At 39.8% G+C, this 18,329-nt stretch overlaps 1 protein-coding gene across 4 annotated transcripts in view; it reads left to right on the forward strand.

Annotated features, from left to right (window-relative positions):
• The window catches only part of MAST4 (microtubule associated serine/threonine kinase family member 4), a 301,151-nt gene extending 285,881 nt beyond the window's left edge, over window positions 1-15,270 (forward strand). For all 4 annotated transcript variants that reach the window (XM_071581454.1, XM_071581455.1, XM_071581457.1 and 1 more), the window contains 7 exons: window positions 78-310; window positions 4,079-4,279; window positions 4,771-5,000; window positions 5,420-5,542; window positions 7,337-7,473; window positions 8,095-8,276; window positions 9,094-15,270. In XM_071581454.1, coding sequence (XP_071437555.1) covers window positions 78-310; window positions 4,079-4,279; window positions 4,771-5,000; window positions 5,420-5,542; window positions 7,337-7,473; window positions 8,095-8,276; window positions 9,094-12,962 — 4,975 coding nt within the window. In that variant the 3' untranslated portion in view covers window positions 12,963-15,270. The remainder of the gene's footprint in view (window positions 1-77; window positions 311-4,078; window positions 4,280-4,770; window positions 5,001-5,419; window positions 5,543-7,336; window positions 7,474-8,094; window positions 8,277-9,093) is intronic.
• The last annotated feature ends 3,059 nt before the right edge of the window (window positions 15,271-18,329 follow it).

Genomic DNA, 18,329 nt, shown 5'->3' on the forward strand with positions numbered 1-18,329 from the left:
TGGTCTGCGCCCTGCTTGCCAGGTAGCAGGCCTTCTCATCTCAGTAACTGCTAAAAGTTTGCTTATTTTTAATGCAGACAACAAATATCTACATCCATCTCATCTGAGACTGAGAGTAGCCGACAGCAACACAGTTCGAGTTTGCTTCCAAAGTTGTCCGTATCAGCCGAAGGAGAACAGGATGATTCCACCAGCTCAATGGAGCTCCAGGAAGACCGGGAAAAGTCGACATTTGTGAGTGATGAAACAGGGCAAGATGAACCTGAAGTAACAACTCCAGCAAGTACAATCAGCAGTTCCACACTATCAGGTAAGTCACAGTGGGTCTCGTTCTAATGACACTAGAAACAATAACAGACCTTCTTTGTTTGGCAGTAACATTCAAAGATTTCTTTGGAAGTCATGTATTTCAGAACTGCTTTAAAAAGCAGTCATCCCAAAAGGGATCTGGTTTGGGCTCAGGCTTAAGCTAACAAAATTTCATGAAAATACAGGAAAGTTCCAACGTTTGTGGAATTACCATCTCTTCATATTGCCACAGTGACTGGCAGATTGCTAAGCAAGTGAACAAAATGGTGACTTGACCATTAGAGCCTTTGCAGGTTTCTTCTGTGAAGAAGAGAAGTCTTCAGCACTTAAAGAACTGTATTTATATCTTTTCTCATTGGAATTTTTGATCTTTGGTCATCATGGAGTCTGCCATATTGCTGTTTTCTTACATGAGTATTTTTCCAGGGGACGATGGTCAACACAAAATAAGCAGACACCAACTTTAAACAATAAGTTTATAAATTTACTGTAGTACTAAAGAGGAAAGAATTCTGAAGGAAGCAAAGAATTATAAAAGTATAAGCTTAGCAATGCACCTAATCATTACGACAAAGAATGACGGTAGTGATTAAGAAAGATACATCACCACTTACCCCATTAATGCACTGCCATTATCTAGACCTGCTCATTAGCTGGGGAGCCCTAGTCACAGCAAAGGGTAGGAGAACCACTCCTGGTAACTGGGACATCCTACACAGGGTGTCCACTTGTAGGTGAGGTCTCTGTTTTTGCTGTAAAAAGGGCCCAGCTTTTATATTGTTAAAAACCAAGCTTACATCATTTATTTAGGGTAGAAAATACCAGGCTTTCTTCTCTCCTTGGTTTTCACCCAAAGCCTGGCCAGGGCTCAGAGGAAAGTAATGAGTTAATTTGGACCAACTCCTGTCAAAAGATAGACACATTCCTATCTGATAAGACCAGCTGTCTACTTCATGGTCTTGATTAGTCTCAAAATACAGAAAGATAGATACATTCATAATAAATACAAAGCTTTACTAATTAAGTGGAATTTTGGCTAATAAGCAGTTACGTGACTAAATGAAACATCTACAGGTCAGCTCTGGCTCAGAGCTTTTTGTTTAGGCTTCAGCACTTTAATCAGTCCTTTGACCCGTAGATAACTACAACCACCATAGCAGTGCTGTTGAAATTTTGTATTTAGGTATTAAACATAGAGGCAGCACTTTTGCTTCTTCAGTTTACTGTTGTTCCTTGTTTGTTACTCAGTGCCCCAGATTGCATCCCTTCTAAAACACACTTGATCAGTTGCATAAAACATGGAATTAGACAGGGGATACAAATTAAACTGGTAGCTGCACAAAGGAGAAAGAAAAGTGCATGCTCAATCCATGGCAGCCATGAGAAAAAGTACACTTCCTAACCTTTCCACGTTTATACAGGTACATGAGCTAGCTTGCTCATTCCTTCATTATTTGCTTCACCAATTTTCCATTGTCAATTTGTTCTCTTTCATCTGTGAAAATCAATCAGGATTCAAATTGGTCTTCATATCAACTTGCATGGATAATATCCTTTTCCAAACAGGCCATTGTGGTAGACAGGGTAAATTCAATTGTGCAGAATCTGTAAAACAAGATTCTGTAACATCTGGTTATTCTTGCATATAACACTTGATTGCAGGGACATATTCCCATTTTTCCTGCCCAGATTTCATGATTAAAATGGTAGTGTCCTTCCCTGTGGCTATCAGCAGGTATGGAAGGGCCGTCTGGTTTTTGGACACATGTTTTGGCTCCATAATTAAGACTGGTGGATCCAACACCTGCATCTCCACAGACAGTAGTGACTTGAGGTGGACCTTCTTTTTTCACTATTGTTTTTAAAACTGGCAATATCAATAATTGTGCTACCCTGTTGTGGGCTTGAATAAGGAAATCATGTTCATCATTAGTTAATAAAATTACTTTAATTTCTCCTTGATAATCTGCATCAATTACCCCCTCCATAAGATCAACGCCTTTTAAGGCTAAGCTTGAGGGAGTAGTTACCGACCCAAAGTGTCCTGGAGGAATTTGAATTCCTGTTCCAGTATTGATAACTTATTTACTTTTGTTTTATCCTAACTAATTATAATGCATAAAGGTCCAGTCTGGCAGCCTCCAGAGTGGCCCTGTAAGGGGCGTTGCTCCCAGAACAATTTCCCAATGAATCGAAGTCTCACTCACTGGTTGTATAGGCCAGTTGGGTGTAGTCATGCGCATCAGGGGGATTTCCATTTCCCAAATGGGCCTATTGTTTCGGGTACCTAGTGCATCTGTGAATTGGGTTCTCCAGTGAGACAGGTTCCCATCTATAATTTTTTCAACTACTCTTGCAATAACCCAATAATTGGTTCAATCAATCCTCTAGCTTATGGATAGCATGGTATATGAAAAGCCCACTGGGTATTTTGCTGCTCAACATAACATGGAACAAATTTATTTTTGAAATGAGACGCATTGTCAGTTTGGATCTGTAAGGGAATTCCATGGTACAAAATTATTAGACCTGTAGTACAGAGAGCCTTTTTAAAAGGATGGGCAATCAAATATCCAGAATATGTATCTGCAGATGTACAAACGTAATCCATTTGCCAAATTTGTCCTGGCAATTTTCCTTTTATCTAAGTGTCCTCTTGTGATACTTGGCACCAGGCATTTCTGAGTGTGTTGACACATGGGGCACTGGGCAATTATAGTTTTGACATATCAAGTGACATTATTATGCTGCATTCTTGAGCCTACTTTTTCTCCAAGATGCCCACATTTTTGGTGTGCTCATTTTGCCAAGCCTTCATGATCCTCCTTATGAGGGAATTCCAGTTCAGCTTGGGAGGCCTTTGCCCAGTTGTCTGCAACAGAGTTATACAGTCCTTGATTGTACAGTATCCTAAGTCTTGCTCACTATTCCCCCTATGCCTATCTTGAGGTGTTAGCATTAGCACAGTTGCATTGATAACTCAGACTGTGTAATCTTCTTTTTTCATTTATCAGTTACATTTGAGACTAATTTTGTTTTTCTGTGGTCCATTAGCAAAAAGATATTCAGAGACCTTAAAAAAATAGTGGGAATTGTTTTTCTATCTTTAGACAGGTAACCTATCTGTGGTGCATGTTCATAAGGTCATACAACTTTTCTGTGACAAGTTTGAGGTTTTGATGAAAACCCGTGCAGGTTGTTCACATGATGCAAGGCCTTTATTTGGGGTTTTTTGGTATTTGAAACATTGTGATTATTCTTCCATTCAGCATTGTGGAAGTTCATTACCTGTGATAGACTAAGACCGCTGTGGTTGTAATGCTGAGTTTAGTGGTGCTGGGTATCTTTCTCCTTGTGGTAGAAAACAACCCATATAATAAAACTGAAAGTTAGTAATTAAAAAAAATTGTAATTATTTTGGAAAAATTGTTAAACTGATAGCGATTTATGCAGGATTGGGGCCTTTTGTTTACTTTGGGAGTTTATATGAAAAATAAATATATGATTAAGCTCTCTTCGGTGAGTACTGCTTATTGACACATAAGACTTGCTTTTACCTCTACTTTAGTCAGTGACTGTATAAAACTGTTGCTTCAATACATTCTGTTAAACTGTATGCATTCTGTAAGTCTGGAAGAATGACTCATATTTCTGTAATTTTGTTCTATGAATTTGTTAACAGAAAGAGAAATTTGTATCTCACAGTTGGGCCATTTCCCCTTCCTGCCCCCTGGTTTTCCCTCAGTTTGTTAATCCCTTCTTTGTACAGTTGGCAGTTTCTCAGAACACTTAGATCAAATAAATGGAAGAAGTGAGAGTGTGGACAGTACGGATAACTCCTCAAAGCCAGTTGGTGAAGTTGCATCTCACATTGCTCGTCAGCGTTTGGAAAGCACAGAGAAAAAGAAGATCTCTGGAAAAGTCACGAAGTCCCTTTCTGCAAGTGCTTTGTCCCTCATGATCCCAGGAGGTAGAGATAAATACTTTTGATTGAAATTTTATGCCTTATGCAATGTTATGATGGTTTATGACACAAATGCAAGATACTGGAGAGTCCAGAATGAATTCTGTATCCCACATTTTTGTTTCCTGTATTCACTTGCATGACTAGATGGTGCAATCTTGTGGTGGTCACATTACAGCTTAGGGCCCTTGCCCTTCTCTGACAGACAGAAATGTTATCTTAGTGGTGACTTTCTGACTGTGTGCATGTACAACAGGATGCGACTTCAGTCCTTCGTCCATCAACAGTAGAGTTGTAGCTTAACTAACTCACTTAGTACAACTCCAATATGTTAGAGCAGCACAGCCAGGATGACTAGTTCTCTTTCATCTTCTGTAAGAAAAGCTGATTGGAGAGCAGTGTCACAAAAATAGAAATGAACACAGAAGTCTCATAAAACTAAGCAAAATTTGTTTGTGCTCAGAATGTACCCTAATAGGCAGATTTGTTTTTTACAGATGTGTTTGGTGTTTCTCCTTTGGGAAGCCCTATGTCTCCCCATTCTCTGTCATCTGATCTTTCATCATCCCGAGATTCATCTCCCAGCCGTGATTCATCAATTGCAGCTGCAAGTCCTCATCAACCAATTGTAATTCATAGTTCAGGAAAAAAGTATGGCTTCACCATCCGAGCAATCAGGGTTTATGTGGGTGACAGCGATATCTACACTGTGCATCATATTGTTTGGGTAAGACAACACTTTTTTTGGCAATATGCAACCACAGAAACTTGGAATGGTGTATTAACTTTTATTTTATACCTGTGACATCTGTTTGTTGACAATTACTATATAAATCATGGTGTGCCAAGCAATTTTCCACTCCTTGTTATCATGCATGAAAACTGCCCTGCTGTACAGAGCTTACTTAGTACCAGTAGCAACAAGCAGTGTTTGAGTGAGCTTAAAACCATTCCAGTCTCTATCTAAGTAGAAAGTTTAAGTGGTTGATGGTGAAAGGGCTGAATGTATTTTTCTTTTCTTTCCTTGTATACCTTAGTAAGTTTCTCGGTTTTATACAAAGAGTTCATTAAATAGTCTACTCTTGAAAATATGAAGGTTCAACAGGAGTTCATTTTCTGTATATTCTCTTCATCTTGGTTTTTCAGAATGTGGAAGAAGGAGGTGCAGCTTACCAAGCAGGTTTGAAAGCTGGAGACCTGATTACTCATATCAATGGAGAGCCAGTGCACGGTCTTGTTCATACAGAAGTTATTGAGTTGTTGTTAAAGGTAACTGTTGGACAACTGGGATACAAAGCGATTGCTGTTTTCACCAATGATTGAGGGATTATATTTCCTTCAAATTAGTTAGTAGATTATGTGGTTAGAAGTACAAACTCTAATCTACTATTGTCACATAGCTCAAAAAAGGCCAGTGACTTTCAGGTATCCTGCTATGATTTTAGTTTCTTTGGCATAGCTTGGCACTGATGATGACATAGCTGACTTAAATTCAAGGCAGTGAAGCAAAGAGATGTCTGTTTCTCCAAAAAAGTTATATTTTCAAGTGCTTGATTGAATGCCTACATCTTCATCAGGTAATTCAGGCTTTTGATTATTATGATACTTGTAATTTTTCATCTTTTAGAGTGAAATCAGTGAGGAAAAGTAAGAACAAAGAATATTAAATTTTTCCGTCCCTCCTACATGGAAGCTTGCCTTCCATAATCATTAGGCCAAAAATGGTTTTGTCTAATATACAGCCAGGCATGTCTGACAGAGCTTCTTTGATTAATGAAATTCTCATCCTGAGCTGGACTTGTATGAATAATCTGTCACATTTTTCTCTTGTGGAGTATTCTGAGGTCTGTCCTATTAGAAAATAACAGTTTTTCCTTGAAAACAAACAAACAAACAAACAAAACCACTCAACATTTCTTAATGAACTTTTCTTAAATTGAGTAGTGTCTTAGCTTTTCTCTGTAGCTCATCATATCTCAGTTTTCATGTAATCTTTTCAGCATAGGCTAATGTAGGTCAGAATTATTTTAGCTATGTGTTTACTTTCTATATTATTAACAATTCATGTTATAACATGCGGAGCTTTGCTTGTCAAAGGGAGTAGGCAGCTGTAACAGAAGTCAAAAAAGTCTTGGAAAAGCAGTGAAGTAATGGTGAAATACGAATTGCAAAGGAGACACAAAATGTACTTTTCTTTACGTCTTTATTTTCTTTCTCTGAAACCAGCAGGAACTTGCGAATTTTTTGATTTTGCAAAAAATATATAAGTGAAAATTCTGTAATTGTAGGGCAGTTGGGTGTGCAGTTGCTTTCTGTGTGAGACACATAAAAAGACAACCTTGACAATCCTGCTTACTACTTAACAAGAATAAACTCCAAACACGAGATTGTTGTTTATCCAAAAGAGTTGTATCATAAATTACTTTGGGCTGTTAGAATTTTTTTGAAAGAAGTTCACTGTAGCAGTATACAATGCTGAGCAGGAGGTATGGATTATTAAAATATAAAATCAGCAGGAAATACTTATTTATTGAGTCATCTATGCAATCAATGCTGTAAAGCTTAATTATATTTGTTACCTCTTTTGAACAAGATGAAAGGATGGTTTGGGATTGACAATGAAGATTTAGTTTTTCTCTGCTGTTTCATCACTTTATCCTGAGTCAGTATCCTGAGACATTGAATGGGCAGTGAATGGACCACTGCACAGTTATGGTTGTTTTTTATGGGAAAGTGGGATGTTTCTGTAGAAGCTTTCATCTTGAAAATTACAGTCTCATCTGTCTTGGGTCTCCTCCTGTCTAGCTACAGTCATTGGAATTTCTCCTTGTCCTGAAGCTGGCATATGGAGGAAATTAGAAAATAGGGAAAAATTGGAGAACTTTCCAATTGTTTATTTCACATGCCTGGCAACGTCTGGATAGGGTTCCCTACACTAACAGCTTTGATGCTGGAATTCCTTCTTGTTGCATTCACTTTTGTGATGTAGATTTAATTCAAATCAAAGTTGTCTTGTGGTACTCATATTACTCCCATTTAAGGCATCTTCATTCATTTTGGCAGAGCGGCAACAAAGTGTCAGTAATGACAACTCCTTTTGAAAACACTTCCATCAAGACAGGACCTGCCAGACGAAACAGCTACCGGAGCCGAATGGTCAGACGCAGTAAGAAGACCAAGAAGAAGGAAAGTTTAGAGAGGTGAGTAATCCTTTGCTTTCATAGTGAATGTGTTTTCTTGTGTGTGTGTGTGTGTGTATGTACATAACCATAAATTGTAATCTTGTTTTGCCTAAACTAGATCTGCTAAAATGATCTTTAAAATTCCACATGGTAAACACCTAGATATAGGGAAGAAAGGGAATAACTGAGGTTGCATTTTGATTTGGTTTAAGTATATATTTTTGTACTTGTTTAATGAAAATTCCTAGTGCTAAGTTTTTGAACATTTTTAGTTTGATGGCAAGTTTACCTGTATTTTGTAAATCCATGACTAGTACTTTATAGATATTCCTTCAGTTTTGATGTATTCCGACATCATGAAAATGAAGATTTATACTCATAAGGAGATAATTGTTCTTCTAAAATGCAGTAAGCAAATTTTAGTATGAATAAATTTAATTACAGTATCTATTCCACCTGTTAGCAAACCAGGATGTTTCTGAACTTCATACTCTACAGTGTGGTGTGCTTTCATGTAAAGATTTAATATTCAAGTAATGGGTGAGGGCACCAATGTCAGCTTGCAATAGTTTTGCCTCTGGTAATAATTTCTTCTGTGCACCTTAACTTATGATTAATGCTATGCTTTTTTTACAAAAGGAGAAGATCTCTCTTTAAAAAGCTGGCAAAGCAACCTTCGCCTCTTCTTCATACCAGCAGAAGTTTTTCCTGCCTGAACCGATCACTTTCTTCAGGAGAGAGCTTGCCTGGGTCTCCAACCCACAGCTTATCTCCTAGATCTCCTACCCCAAGCTACCGTTCCACTCCTGATTTTCCATCAGGTGAGCGTGAAGAAGTGGAGGACAGAGGAAAAGGACTTGAAGGGTATTGTACTTCTTGTGAGCCCCCACAAGTCTGGCACACTCAGCTAAGAGTAGTCAGCTCTGACAAGCATAATCATTTAACAGCTTGTTTCTGTCTGGAAAAGGGAAGAAGATTCCTGATGCAAAATCAAAGCTGTTTCAAGTCCTTTCCAGCATTTCAGTCTCAGTCCAAATTCTGTAAGTTGAATAGCAAACAATCACAATTTGCAGCAAAAGCAAGAATCTTGCCTAGGAGAGGCTAACTGATAAAATGCTGAAACTAAGGTTAAAAGTGCTCCATAGTGGAACTAGCATGGGCAGTCATGAATGCAGATTAATGCTGAAAAGATCTGCTGAATGCTGAAATATGCATCTTTTTGGCTCCTAAAAGCCTACCCCTTTTTCCTGTTTTACTACTGTTACAATTGAAGCATGTACTTGAAGTTAACTGTTGTTGTACAATCCCTTAGCAAAGGTAAATATTCTGGAAAGCCTTGATTGTTGTTTTGAAGTAGCAGAAAGCATTAGCTTTTATATTTAAGTGGAAGGAAGAGATAACTTCAAGGGGATGATGAAAGATGAGGAAAGGGAGAAAGAGCAGCATCATTGGAATGATGTGGGATTTGCAGCCCAGCCACTTAAAACCTTCCAGATTTTGGAATATTGTGGCAGGAGCTGGAATAGGACTTTTGTTCTGTTTCTCGCTAAACATTTAGACAGAAGATTGAAATTAGAAGATTGAAGAAGTCTTGCTATTCTTACGTTTGTTTGCTTGGGTTTTCTGTTCTTTTTGTAGGTACCAACTCTTCCCAGAGTAGCTCCCCTAGTTCAAGTGCTCCCAATTCTCCAGCTGGTTCAGGACACATAAGACCCAGCACTCTTCATGGCCTGGGTCCAAAACTTGGTGGGCAAAGATACAGATCGGGAAGACGCAAATCAGCTGGCAGCATTCCCCTCTCTCCTCTTGCACGGACACCCTCTCCAACTCCCCAGCCAACATCTCCTCAGCGATCTCCATCACCATTGCTGGGACATTCTATTGGAAATACAAAAATAGCTCAATCTTTTCCTAGTAAAATGCACTCACCTCCAACTATTGTAAGACATATTGTCAGGCCAAAGAGCGCAGAGCCACCAAGATCTCCATTGTTAAAGAGGGTCCAGTCTGAAGAAAAACTTGCACCCTCTTATGGCAGTGATAAGAAACACTTATGTTCACGAAAACACAGTCTGGAAGTGACCCAGGAAGAAGTGAACAGAGAATTGTCTCAAAGGGAAGTAACTCTTCAGAGCTTGGAGGAGAATGTATGTGATGTGCCGTCACTCACACGAGTCAGGCCTGCAGAGCAGGGTTGCTTGAAACGACCCATCTCCCGAAAATTAGGTAGACAAGAATCCATTGATGAGCTAGACAGAGAAAAGCTGAAGGTCAAGGTAGTAATGAAAAAGCAGGATTTTGCTGAAAAAGCAAGTGCTGCTGCTATACATGAATCCAGCAGTGAACCAGAAAATCCCACTACTTTAAGACTGGAAGAAAAAGACAAAAAGGTATTCCAGAAGATATTAGAAAGATCAAGTCAGTTTGAAATGAAAGTTGTTTCTTTGGAGACCCAGTCAGCTGGTGGCATATTCAAAGACACCCTTCAAAAGAATGCAAACTTGAGATCAAATGATAGTGTTGCTTTAGATGCACAGATACCGTGTCATGGGCCTCCCCCTAATGAACTCAGTCATATTTCTTATGACTTAAAAAGAATTTCTCCTCCATGTATACTGCAGGATGTGCTACCTCAGTCCTCTGACAGGATGCTAAATGGAAAGGGAGAAAACACAGATAAAATTGTGCCAACAAAAGAATTTGTCAAATTTGAAAGATTAGATGGTAAACTTGCAAATATTGATTATCTCAGAAAGAAAATGTCCATTGAAGAAAAAGATGAAAGTGTCCGTCCAGTGCTAAAACCCAAGTTGACATCTAATGTTCATGAATGCCTTCAACTTACTACAGGCAGACCCACAAACTTGCAGCCGGACTCCACTGCAGTTGCAGACAGTAGAACATTTATGGGTAGCTCACATGCTGCTCAAATTAACTCAGTTTCTTTTGTTCCTCTCAAGACCTTGAGTGGCCGAGTGGACATGAGTGTGGAAAAATCAGCCCTTATTTCCACTGATACTCCTGTCAGAAAAAGTCCATCAGAATATAAACTTGATGGGAGGTCTGTTTCCTGTCTGAAGCCAATAGAAGGCACACTAGACATTGCATTACTTTCTGGCCCACAGGCTTCAAAGACTGAGCTGCTTTTGTGTGTCCTGCCAGAAGGACAGAGTACTAGCAGTGACGGGGGATCTTCTAAACCCCCAGTGCCACAAGGGAGTGGTGGGAAGGCAGAAACAATCTGTCAGAAGGAGCAGGTGTTAAATTACTCAAAATCTGGCAAAGTCAACGTAGCAGAGCCTCAGGTTCTACAAACAGCCAAAGTTTCTCCAAATCCACCAGTCATCCCTGTGGCTGCAGAAGCAGTGACAGAGAAAAAGGTTTCTAGTTCACCTATTAAGGGCAGTATTTCTGTTATTGAAGCGGTTCAAAAGAAGGATACCTCCCCTTCAAAACAGAAAGACAATTCAATGGAAGCAAAGTCTTGTGTTACTCAGAGTGTTAAAACTACTCAAACTTACTCCAAACTTTCTGCTGGCCAAACCACTCCTGAAAAGGCTATAGGAAAAGAGAAACAAATACAAAAGGAGTTGCCTGCCAAACAGCCGGTACTCCGGAGAGGTTGTGAGCCTATCTCTGCAAAGGTGGAAGTGATCAGGGAGTCATCTGTGAAGGTATCTGTCTCAGATGTCCTGATAACAAGCTACTCCAAAAGCAATGAAAAGAATTGTGCTGATTTTGCCATTCTGCCTCAGATGCAAGGAAAAATGCAGTCAGCTGCCCCTAAGGCACAACCTAAGGATGGCAGAGAATCACTGAAGCAGCTAGGCAAAGATGATAGCAGTGTTGCTAAAAGTGTTGTGGAAAGGGACATAATCAAGCAGAAGGTTGAATCTAAGAAAGTTACCTCAGAGTCAAAGAGTGAAGCTCTTCTATCCAAATGGCCAGTGCAACCCTCAAGGGATTCTGATTATAAAACTGAGAAGTCTGCAGCAGTTTGCTCTGTGCCAAAGGACAGTGCCAAAGATTTGGGAAAGAAAGATCAGAAACCACTCACTGATACAAGGCTTCAGTCTCTTGAGAGAGAGCAGTCTAGCCAAGTTCCTTGGCAGCAACTTAACACTTCTGGCTCTCTTGCTGTGAAAGACACGGTAAGAAGACACTGCACTGTAGAAGTTCATGTAGGTGTTCAAGAACACATGAAGCCTGCTGCCAACAGTATGGAAAGCAGCAGTAATAAACACAGGCCAGCCTCTGATTCAAGTTCCTCTAAGTCCAAGTCCTTGGATAAACAGACATTGTCACAAAAACCATGCACTCCAACCGTAAAAGAAAAAGAAACTGTTACTCAGTTGTCTGCCAGCTCTCGGAAGGATGGGAAACATGCCAGTAAAAATGTGCTAGATCACTCCTCTTCTGTTCCAGGCTCTTCAAGGAGAATGAACAATGAACATGTGCAGGCTGAAAGGCCTGTGAGTTTGGATCATGGCTCAGTCACCACCCTCCAAATGAGCAGCACCACCCTTGACACCAAACCAAAATCCTCTGCTGTGGGCCTTTCACCAGCAGGCCAAGGGAGTTCCAAGCAGAGACAAGAATCAGCAGGCTTGGGGGAATCTGCTGATCAAAAGCAACTTCACTTCAGTGAAAAACAAACCACATCTCCAAAGTTTTCCACTGTGAAAGACTGTCTCTTGCTGAACAAAGAGGCAGACAGAAATCCTAGTAATGAGATGATCTCTGCAGACAAAAGACCCGAAGGAAAAATATGCACTGACGCACTTTACATTCAGCTTGACAGTGGGAAAGTAGAGCCTACCCTTTGTCTTACAAACTGTGATGCCAGAGGGAAAGGAGCAGAAAAAGCAACCACAAGTAGCAAAAGCTCTCAAGATATTAAAGGGAAGGGACAAGTTAATCAGAAACAGCCAGAGGATGCAAACAAGCAGACTGCAATAAAACATTTGTCAGCTCCCAGTGTGCAGAGTTCTTGTCCTGTGTCTGCAGTACCAGGAAAGTCGCTGAGTTGTTCATCCAATTTCTCTGAATGTAGGCAAGAAGTACCTGTTTTGTCTTCAGCCAAGAGTGATGCAGCTTCAGCAAAGGTTAAAGCAGGCTCACCTGAGCTTCCTGGAACTTGCAAGGAACTAAATAAGAAAAGCGCCTCTTCTTCAGGGAGCACTAAGGCAGAAATGCCTAAAAGTTTTTCACTGATGGCCTTGCACAGTGCCACTATTGTAGCAGAAGCTCACCACCCTGCTTCAAACCTTGGGGGGAAACCTGGAAATCAAGAAAAACCTCTTTTTGTTAACACTGTGGATGTAAAGGGAAAAGACGCCATTCTGGCTCAGCAGTCTGCTTCAAGAAAACAGAATGTAGGTAAAGATGTTTCCAGGTCAGCAGCCACAGCTGACCGCCCTAATGCACTTTCAGACGACAAAGACTCAGCTCGGCAGCGTCGAGGAAAGGAAGCTTCGCGGAGCAACATTCACAAAAAATCCTGTTAACTGTACGACCTGGCAAGTGTGAATTCAACACTAGCTGTAAAAAAATCAGTATGTTGTACTGCCTTTAAACCAGCACTGTGTCGTGTCTTTGTGCGGCAAAGCTTTCATGTCACTGAAGAAACAAAACAAGGGGATATGTAAAGAGAGGACTTTTTTCAAAATGCCTTTCCAATTGTAACCGGTAAAACTGTTACCATATAGTATTTGTACAAAAATACCTTTACAGCCAAGAGCTGTTGAAGAAATTGCTTCCTCTGTAAATACTTATCAATGTGTTTGGAGTTTGAATGTAGCATATATACTTCACTGCTGGTTGCGTTGTTTACTCTTTTCTTTTTTAAGGCAGTTGCTTTGCCATTTATTTGCCATACATGAATATGAAACCAAATTATTAAAACTCAGACCTGGCATGGACATGCACAAGTTCTGGTCTGACTGGAAAAAAAAAAAAAAGACAGGCCACATTTTTACTTACTAAAAATCCTAGATAGAGGTTTAAAAAATACTAGTACAGAATAAATATGGTGACCTATCGTGAGTTTTTACATGTATTTTTAATAATCTGATTTTGATAGTACTGTACCTGTCTGACTGCTTCACCAGATCTAACAGAAGACATAACTGCATCTCCCTACTGCACAAAGCCTGGTTAGAGTAGGTTCCTTAAAGCTATGGGAAGACCACTTAATTATCAGGGCTTCCCAGCAAGAGTTGTGTTCTCTGATGAAGTGGTAGTTCTTGTCCATTGAGAGTGTGTTATGTGATTTTCACCTCTAACTCTCTGAAGCACATGCCATGTGCTTAGTTTCTGCTGCAATCTTCTCCGTTTCCATGAGTTTTTTTAAATTCAGGCCCTTACAGTGTGAGGCACAAGTATAAGCACATGACTGGCAGTACTAGTATGTTTATCCCTGTTTTTTAATACATTTATAGAATACATTTTGTGGCATATAGGTCTATGTAATTAGTGTCATAATGCTATAGCTCTTTTCTATTTTATGACAAGTAAGGTAAAAAGTTAAAACAAAAGGCAGTTTCAGTATCATATCTTCAAAAAAATTTAAGGATATCTGATACATTCTAATACATAGCTGGGGCCTTATGTTGTAGACTTAACTTGCTGTTTTTAGCAAGTAACTCTGGGTTTCACATTGATTTCTAAATGCATTGAATAGCTCCATACATTTCATAACATAATCTTTTTATTTGTATGCAAAAAAAAAGTTAAATACTGTAACTATAAAAGAAGCATTTTGTAACAAAGGAACCCATTGGAGCTATTTGGTGCTAGAATGTTACTGTCTTTTTACTTTTGCTAAGCCTTATTTAAATTTTGTATACTGTTGAACATGTAGACTTTGATCATTTTAATGTGTAGGTATTTAGTTTGTTTTGAGAGATGAAAAGTAAATTGAAATATGTACAGAAGCACTACAAAATACCCTTGCAGATGCATGGGTTCTAATAATTGGGGATCAATAGAATGGTCGTTTTGCTTATTTCTGTTTTCTGTAACCACAGTAGAGCTAGGCCCCTATCTTCTATGCCAATGCTTATGGTTTGTCTTTCTGTCTCAAAAGCTAGAAAATTGTTCCTAAAAGCACAGTGTAATCTTGACTTGGAGATTTGCAGACAGTGTGCAGAATTCATTTCCCTCTGCTGGAAACTTCATTATACTGATGAGCTGAGTTGGATTATAGCAAAACTGTCAGGAAAAGCCAGTATCACAAACAACTTCTGATTTTTCATGTGGCACTAGAACATGCGTCCTGCCTTTGATGCATTCACAGAAGAACTAGTGAGCAATGGATAATGATTTTTGAGAAGTTTTAGAAAGAAAATGGTCTCAACATTTACAGTTCATCTGTGCTTTAGCAGTTACTACAAATGAATGCTAATGCACTTCAAAATAACATTTCTGTCTGGAAGGTATTTCCTGGTTTACAGTCTCTGTATTTTTTCAACTATCCTCTTGTTTCCTTTAAAGTACATCTAGCTTTTGTTTACAATACATCTTAATGTATATTTTGTATAGTTCATTATCACTTCTGACAAATAAGTTCTTTGCATTTTGAAAGTGTAACAGTGCATAAGCTTGTGTTTATGTAGTACCTGTTTGTTGTTGTTTACCTTACCAGTGAGCTGTTAGAGATCCTCCTGCCTGTGTTCTTCTTGGTCAGTCTTAATGTGATTGTAGATTTGCTGTGTTCTTTTGTAGACTTCCTGCAGTAGACTTCTCAGCTAACAAAAAAAAAAAAAAAAAGAAAAAGATTGTTAGGGTCTGTGCAATAAAGTGTTTGCAGTCTTATTTTCTCTAAGAAACTCCTTATGGATGTCATAATTGTTATATATTGAACACAATTATTTATACTTATGCAGTTGCATAACATTGAAATAAAAATTCAGCATGAAACACTGTTTTGTTAGCATTTTTCCTTGAACTGGTTTCACTGCTCTAACCTAAAGCACATCTCTGCTTTACTCAGAGGTGAGTGGTGCCTCAAGGCACATAGTGGTGGTGGGAATTGTGCAAGGAAATGCAATTTGATCTGGAGACAGAGGAGGGCTGCATTGCTGAGTATCTCATCTCAGGCTGTGTCTGCAACCACTGCTCTGTTGTTGGATAGGTAGGTGTGATGTGGACAACATATCCTGAGTAGCAGCTGAATGGGCAGTAGGCTGTAACATGACATTTAAATCCTTTCTTCAAATTAAATAACATTATTACAGGAGCAGCATCTATTAAAATACACATCTCTTTACTGTTCTGCAGCTGGTGACTCTCATGACTGCACAGCAGGTGGGAATTTGTGTTCACATTTTATTATTACATTGTTTTCTCTGTGTTTTTCGTCTGTACAAAACTTACATGCAGCAGTGTTACAGCATCACTTTTGCAGTTTCACACTCTATTTGAAACAGATAGGTGAGGGGAAGCTGCAGATCACCCTCAACTTTTCCAGTTTGTTCCAACCCACTGGAAGGGCAGATAATCTTGCAAAACTTTTGCACTGATAGTGGTGTGATGGGTCAAGAAGGGAAGAGCAGGATCCAGCAGCTGAGGGAAGGAAATGACAAGAGTTGAGGATTGACTCTGAATTTCATGCCTCCTGGGCTTTGGAGAGCAGCCATCACCTCTGCCTGGGTAGACATAGAAACCTGCATGTTCAGAGTGAGCCTCCATAGTGTTCAGGGCCAGAGGAAGAGGCTGGTATATGGAATTAGTGTTAACGAAGAAGTTGGGAGGGATGGGGTTTTGGTATTACATCTGGCATGGCCTGTCATCCTCACTTCTACTGTGGTAAGAAAAGATGGCACCATACCTGAGATGGGAATGCTTTCAAGGTCTGCTGAGGAAATGTGAGCTCCCTTACTCAGCATTGAACTCATGGTTTCCTAAGCCCCCTTAGCCTTACTGTAGCCTTATGTAGTCTGCAAGACTTAGCAGGGATGTCCCACTTGGATTTGGATTGTAACTCAGGTAGCAGCTCAGAAGGAGCAGATCACAAGATGGGAAGATCCTGCAGTATGTCTGGGTGCATGTCCCACTTCATGCCTTGGGTTAGGAACAGTTTTTCTTTCTGCTGGCTGTATCTGTAGTATTTAGGCTGATGAGAACTGAGCAGCTTCATCTCCCAGATACCTGCCAAAGATGCATTCAAATGAACTGAGGGGTACGAATCATAAAATGGTGGAAGGGACCTTAAAGATCACCTTGTTCCAGCTGCCCTGCCATGGGCAAGAAGTGATGCTAAAGGATATAGTTCAAGCTGGGAAAAGTTAGGACTATTGGGAAGAGTAGAGAAGACTGAAGTAAGAAGACAGTAACAACACAGTTGTTGTGTTCTATTACATGGCAAGCCCTACAAAATGAAGATGTGAATTAAATACAGGAGGAAGAGGATGTCCAAGGGATTTAATGGAGAAGAATGTCTTCTGCTGGTGGGAGAGAAGAATTTCTGTTGGTTTTGTCAGATGAGGGAGTATGGAGTATAATACTCCCTTTTAACGTCATTATTTCTCTTAACACTTTTCTGAATCCACAACTTTAAGAGGAAAAGAATGGAAGAAGCACGTCTTTCTTGGATGATACACAAACTGGCAATCATCCTCGATTGTTAGGTATTGGAGGTTGTTCAATTGACCATTTTGATTTGCTGAGGGAAGGGAAAATGCTGCTTTGGTGTTGGGCAGCTGAAGTGCAGTGCCTGCTGGTGGGGTCAGGAGGGCTCTTCAGTGCAGAGTGTGCCGGCGACTGTGGGAACAGGGAATATGGATGAGCAATACAGAGAGCTGTGAGGAGAGGCAACATTTTGGTACCCGAAATTTGAGAGTGTAGGCAACTGAAAAAGGAATGGCACATTGCTATTGAAGTGGGAGGAGATGAAGCTGCAGGGTAAGGCAGTGGCGTACATGATTTGAAGCCCTGTGAAAGCTGCAAGAATATGCACTGTATGAGTCTGATCTTCTAATCAACAGTAAGTAAAAGGGACTTTTCAAATGAGAAGTGGTTCTTACCAGAGGATACTAAGCAGGAATTCTTGTCATCAGTCTTGTCAGAAATGAGCAGCCTCTAGCTTTGTTTCCTGGGCTGCAGCTGGAAGGAACAGTCCACTCTGGGCTGGCATAGAAATATCAGCTGTTGACATTTTTTGCCCTGTGCAAGCAAGTGTGCCAAGCACTCACAGAGTCTTGACCAAGTCTGCAAATTTTATGGTTAAGGGTTATATTGTTGCCAGTCTCTGCTCACTGTGGAATCTAGAAAATAGCACAGGAGCACAGCCCACCCCAGGGAGACAGATGCACAGGCAAGGTCCAATGGCCAAGAATTTTCTAAGGATCAAAAGTATTTTAAATCATAGAGGTGTGATACAGTTTGTTTTTGACTGTCCTGTGGGAGTACGTCTTATGTGGTTATGATGTTGTCCATGTTCTTCACAGGTAGTTTTTTTCTTTTTGGCAGAATGGGATATACTGCTGCCAGCTCTTAAACATTACTTTTCAAGGGTATTTGAGAGAGTGTGGGGTTTGGTTTTTTATTGGTTCTTCTTTGGTGTGGTTTTTTTTTTGTTGTGTTTTATTTGGTTGGCTGGTTGGTTGTTTTGTTGAGAGTAGGGGTGATGGGGTTTTCTGTTTTTAAAGAGAAGGATGTTTGTATTTTGGCCCTTGGATCTTCCCTTTACAAGTGCATTAGCCATAGTAGCTGGTACCCCTGAGCTAACATTGAGTTGAACTGGGATTTCTCTGTAAGATACGTTATTCATGTTCAAGACTTGGGTCATAGTTTATTTTTTCAGTTTTAATTTTTTCATTATTTTTCTACAAGTTATAGTACAAAGGGTATTACAAATATTAAGAAAATACAGG

Source organism: Pithys albifrons, chromosome Z (assembly GCF_047495875.1).
Source record: "Pithys albifrons albifrons isolate INPA30051 chromosome Z, PitAlb_v1, whole genome shotgun sequence".
NCBI lineage: Eukaryota > Metazoa > Chordata > Aves > Passeriformes > Thamnophilidae > Pithys > Pithys albifrons.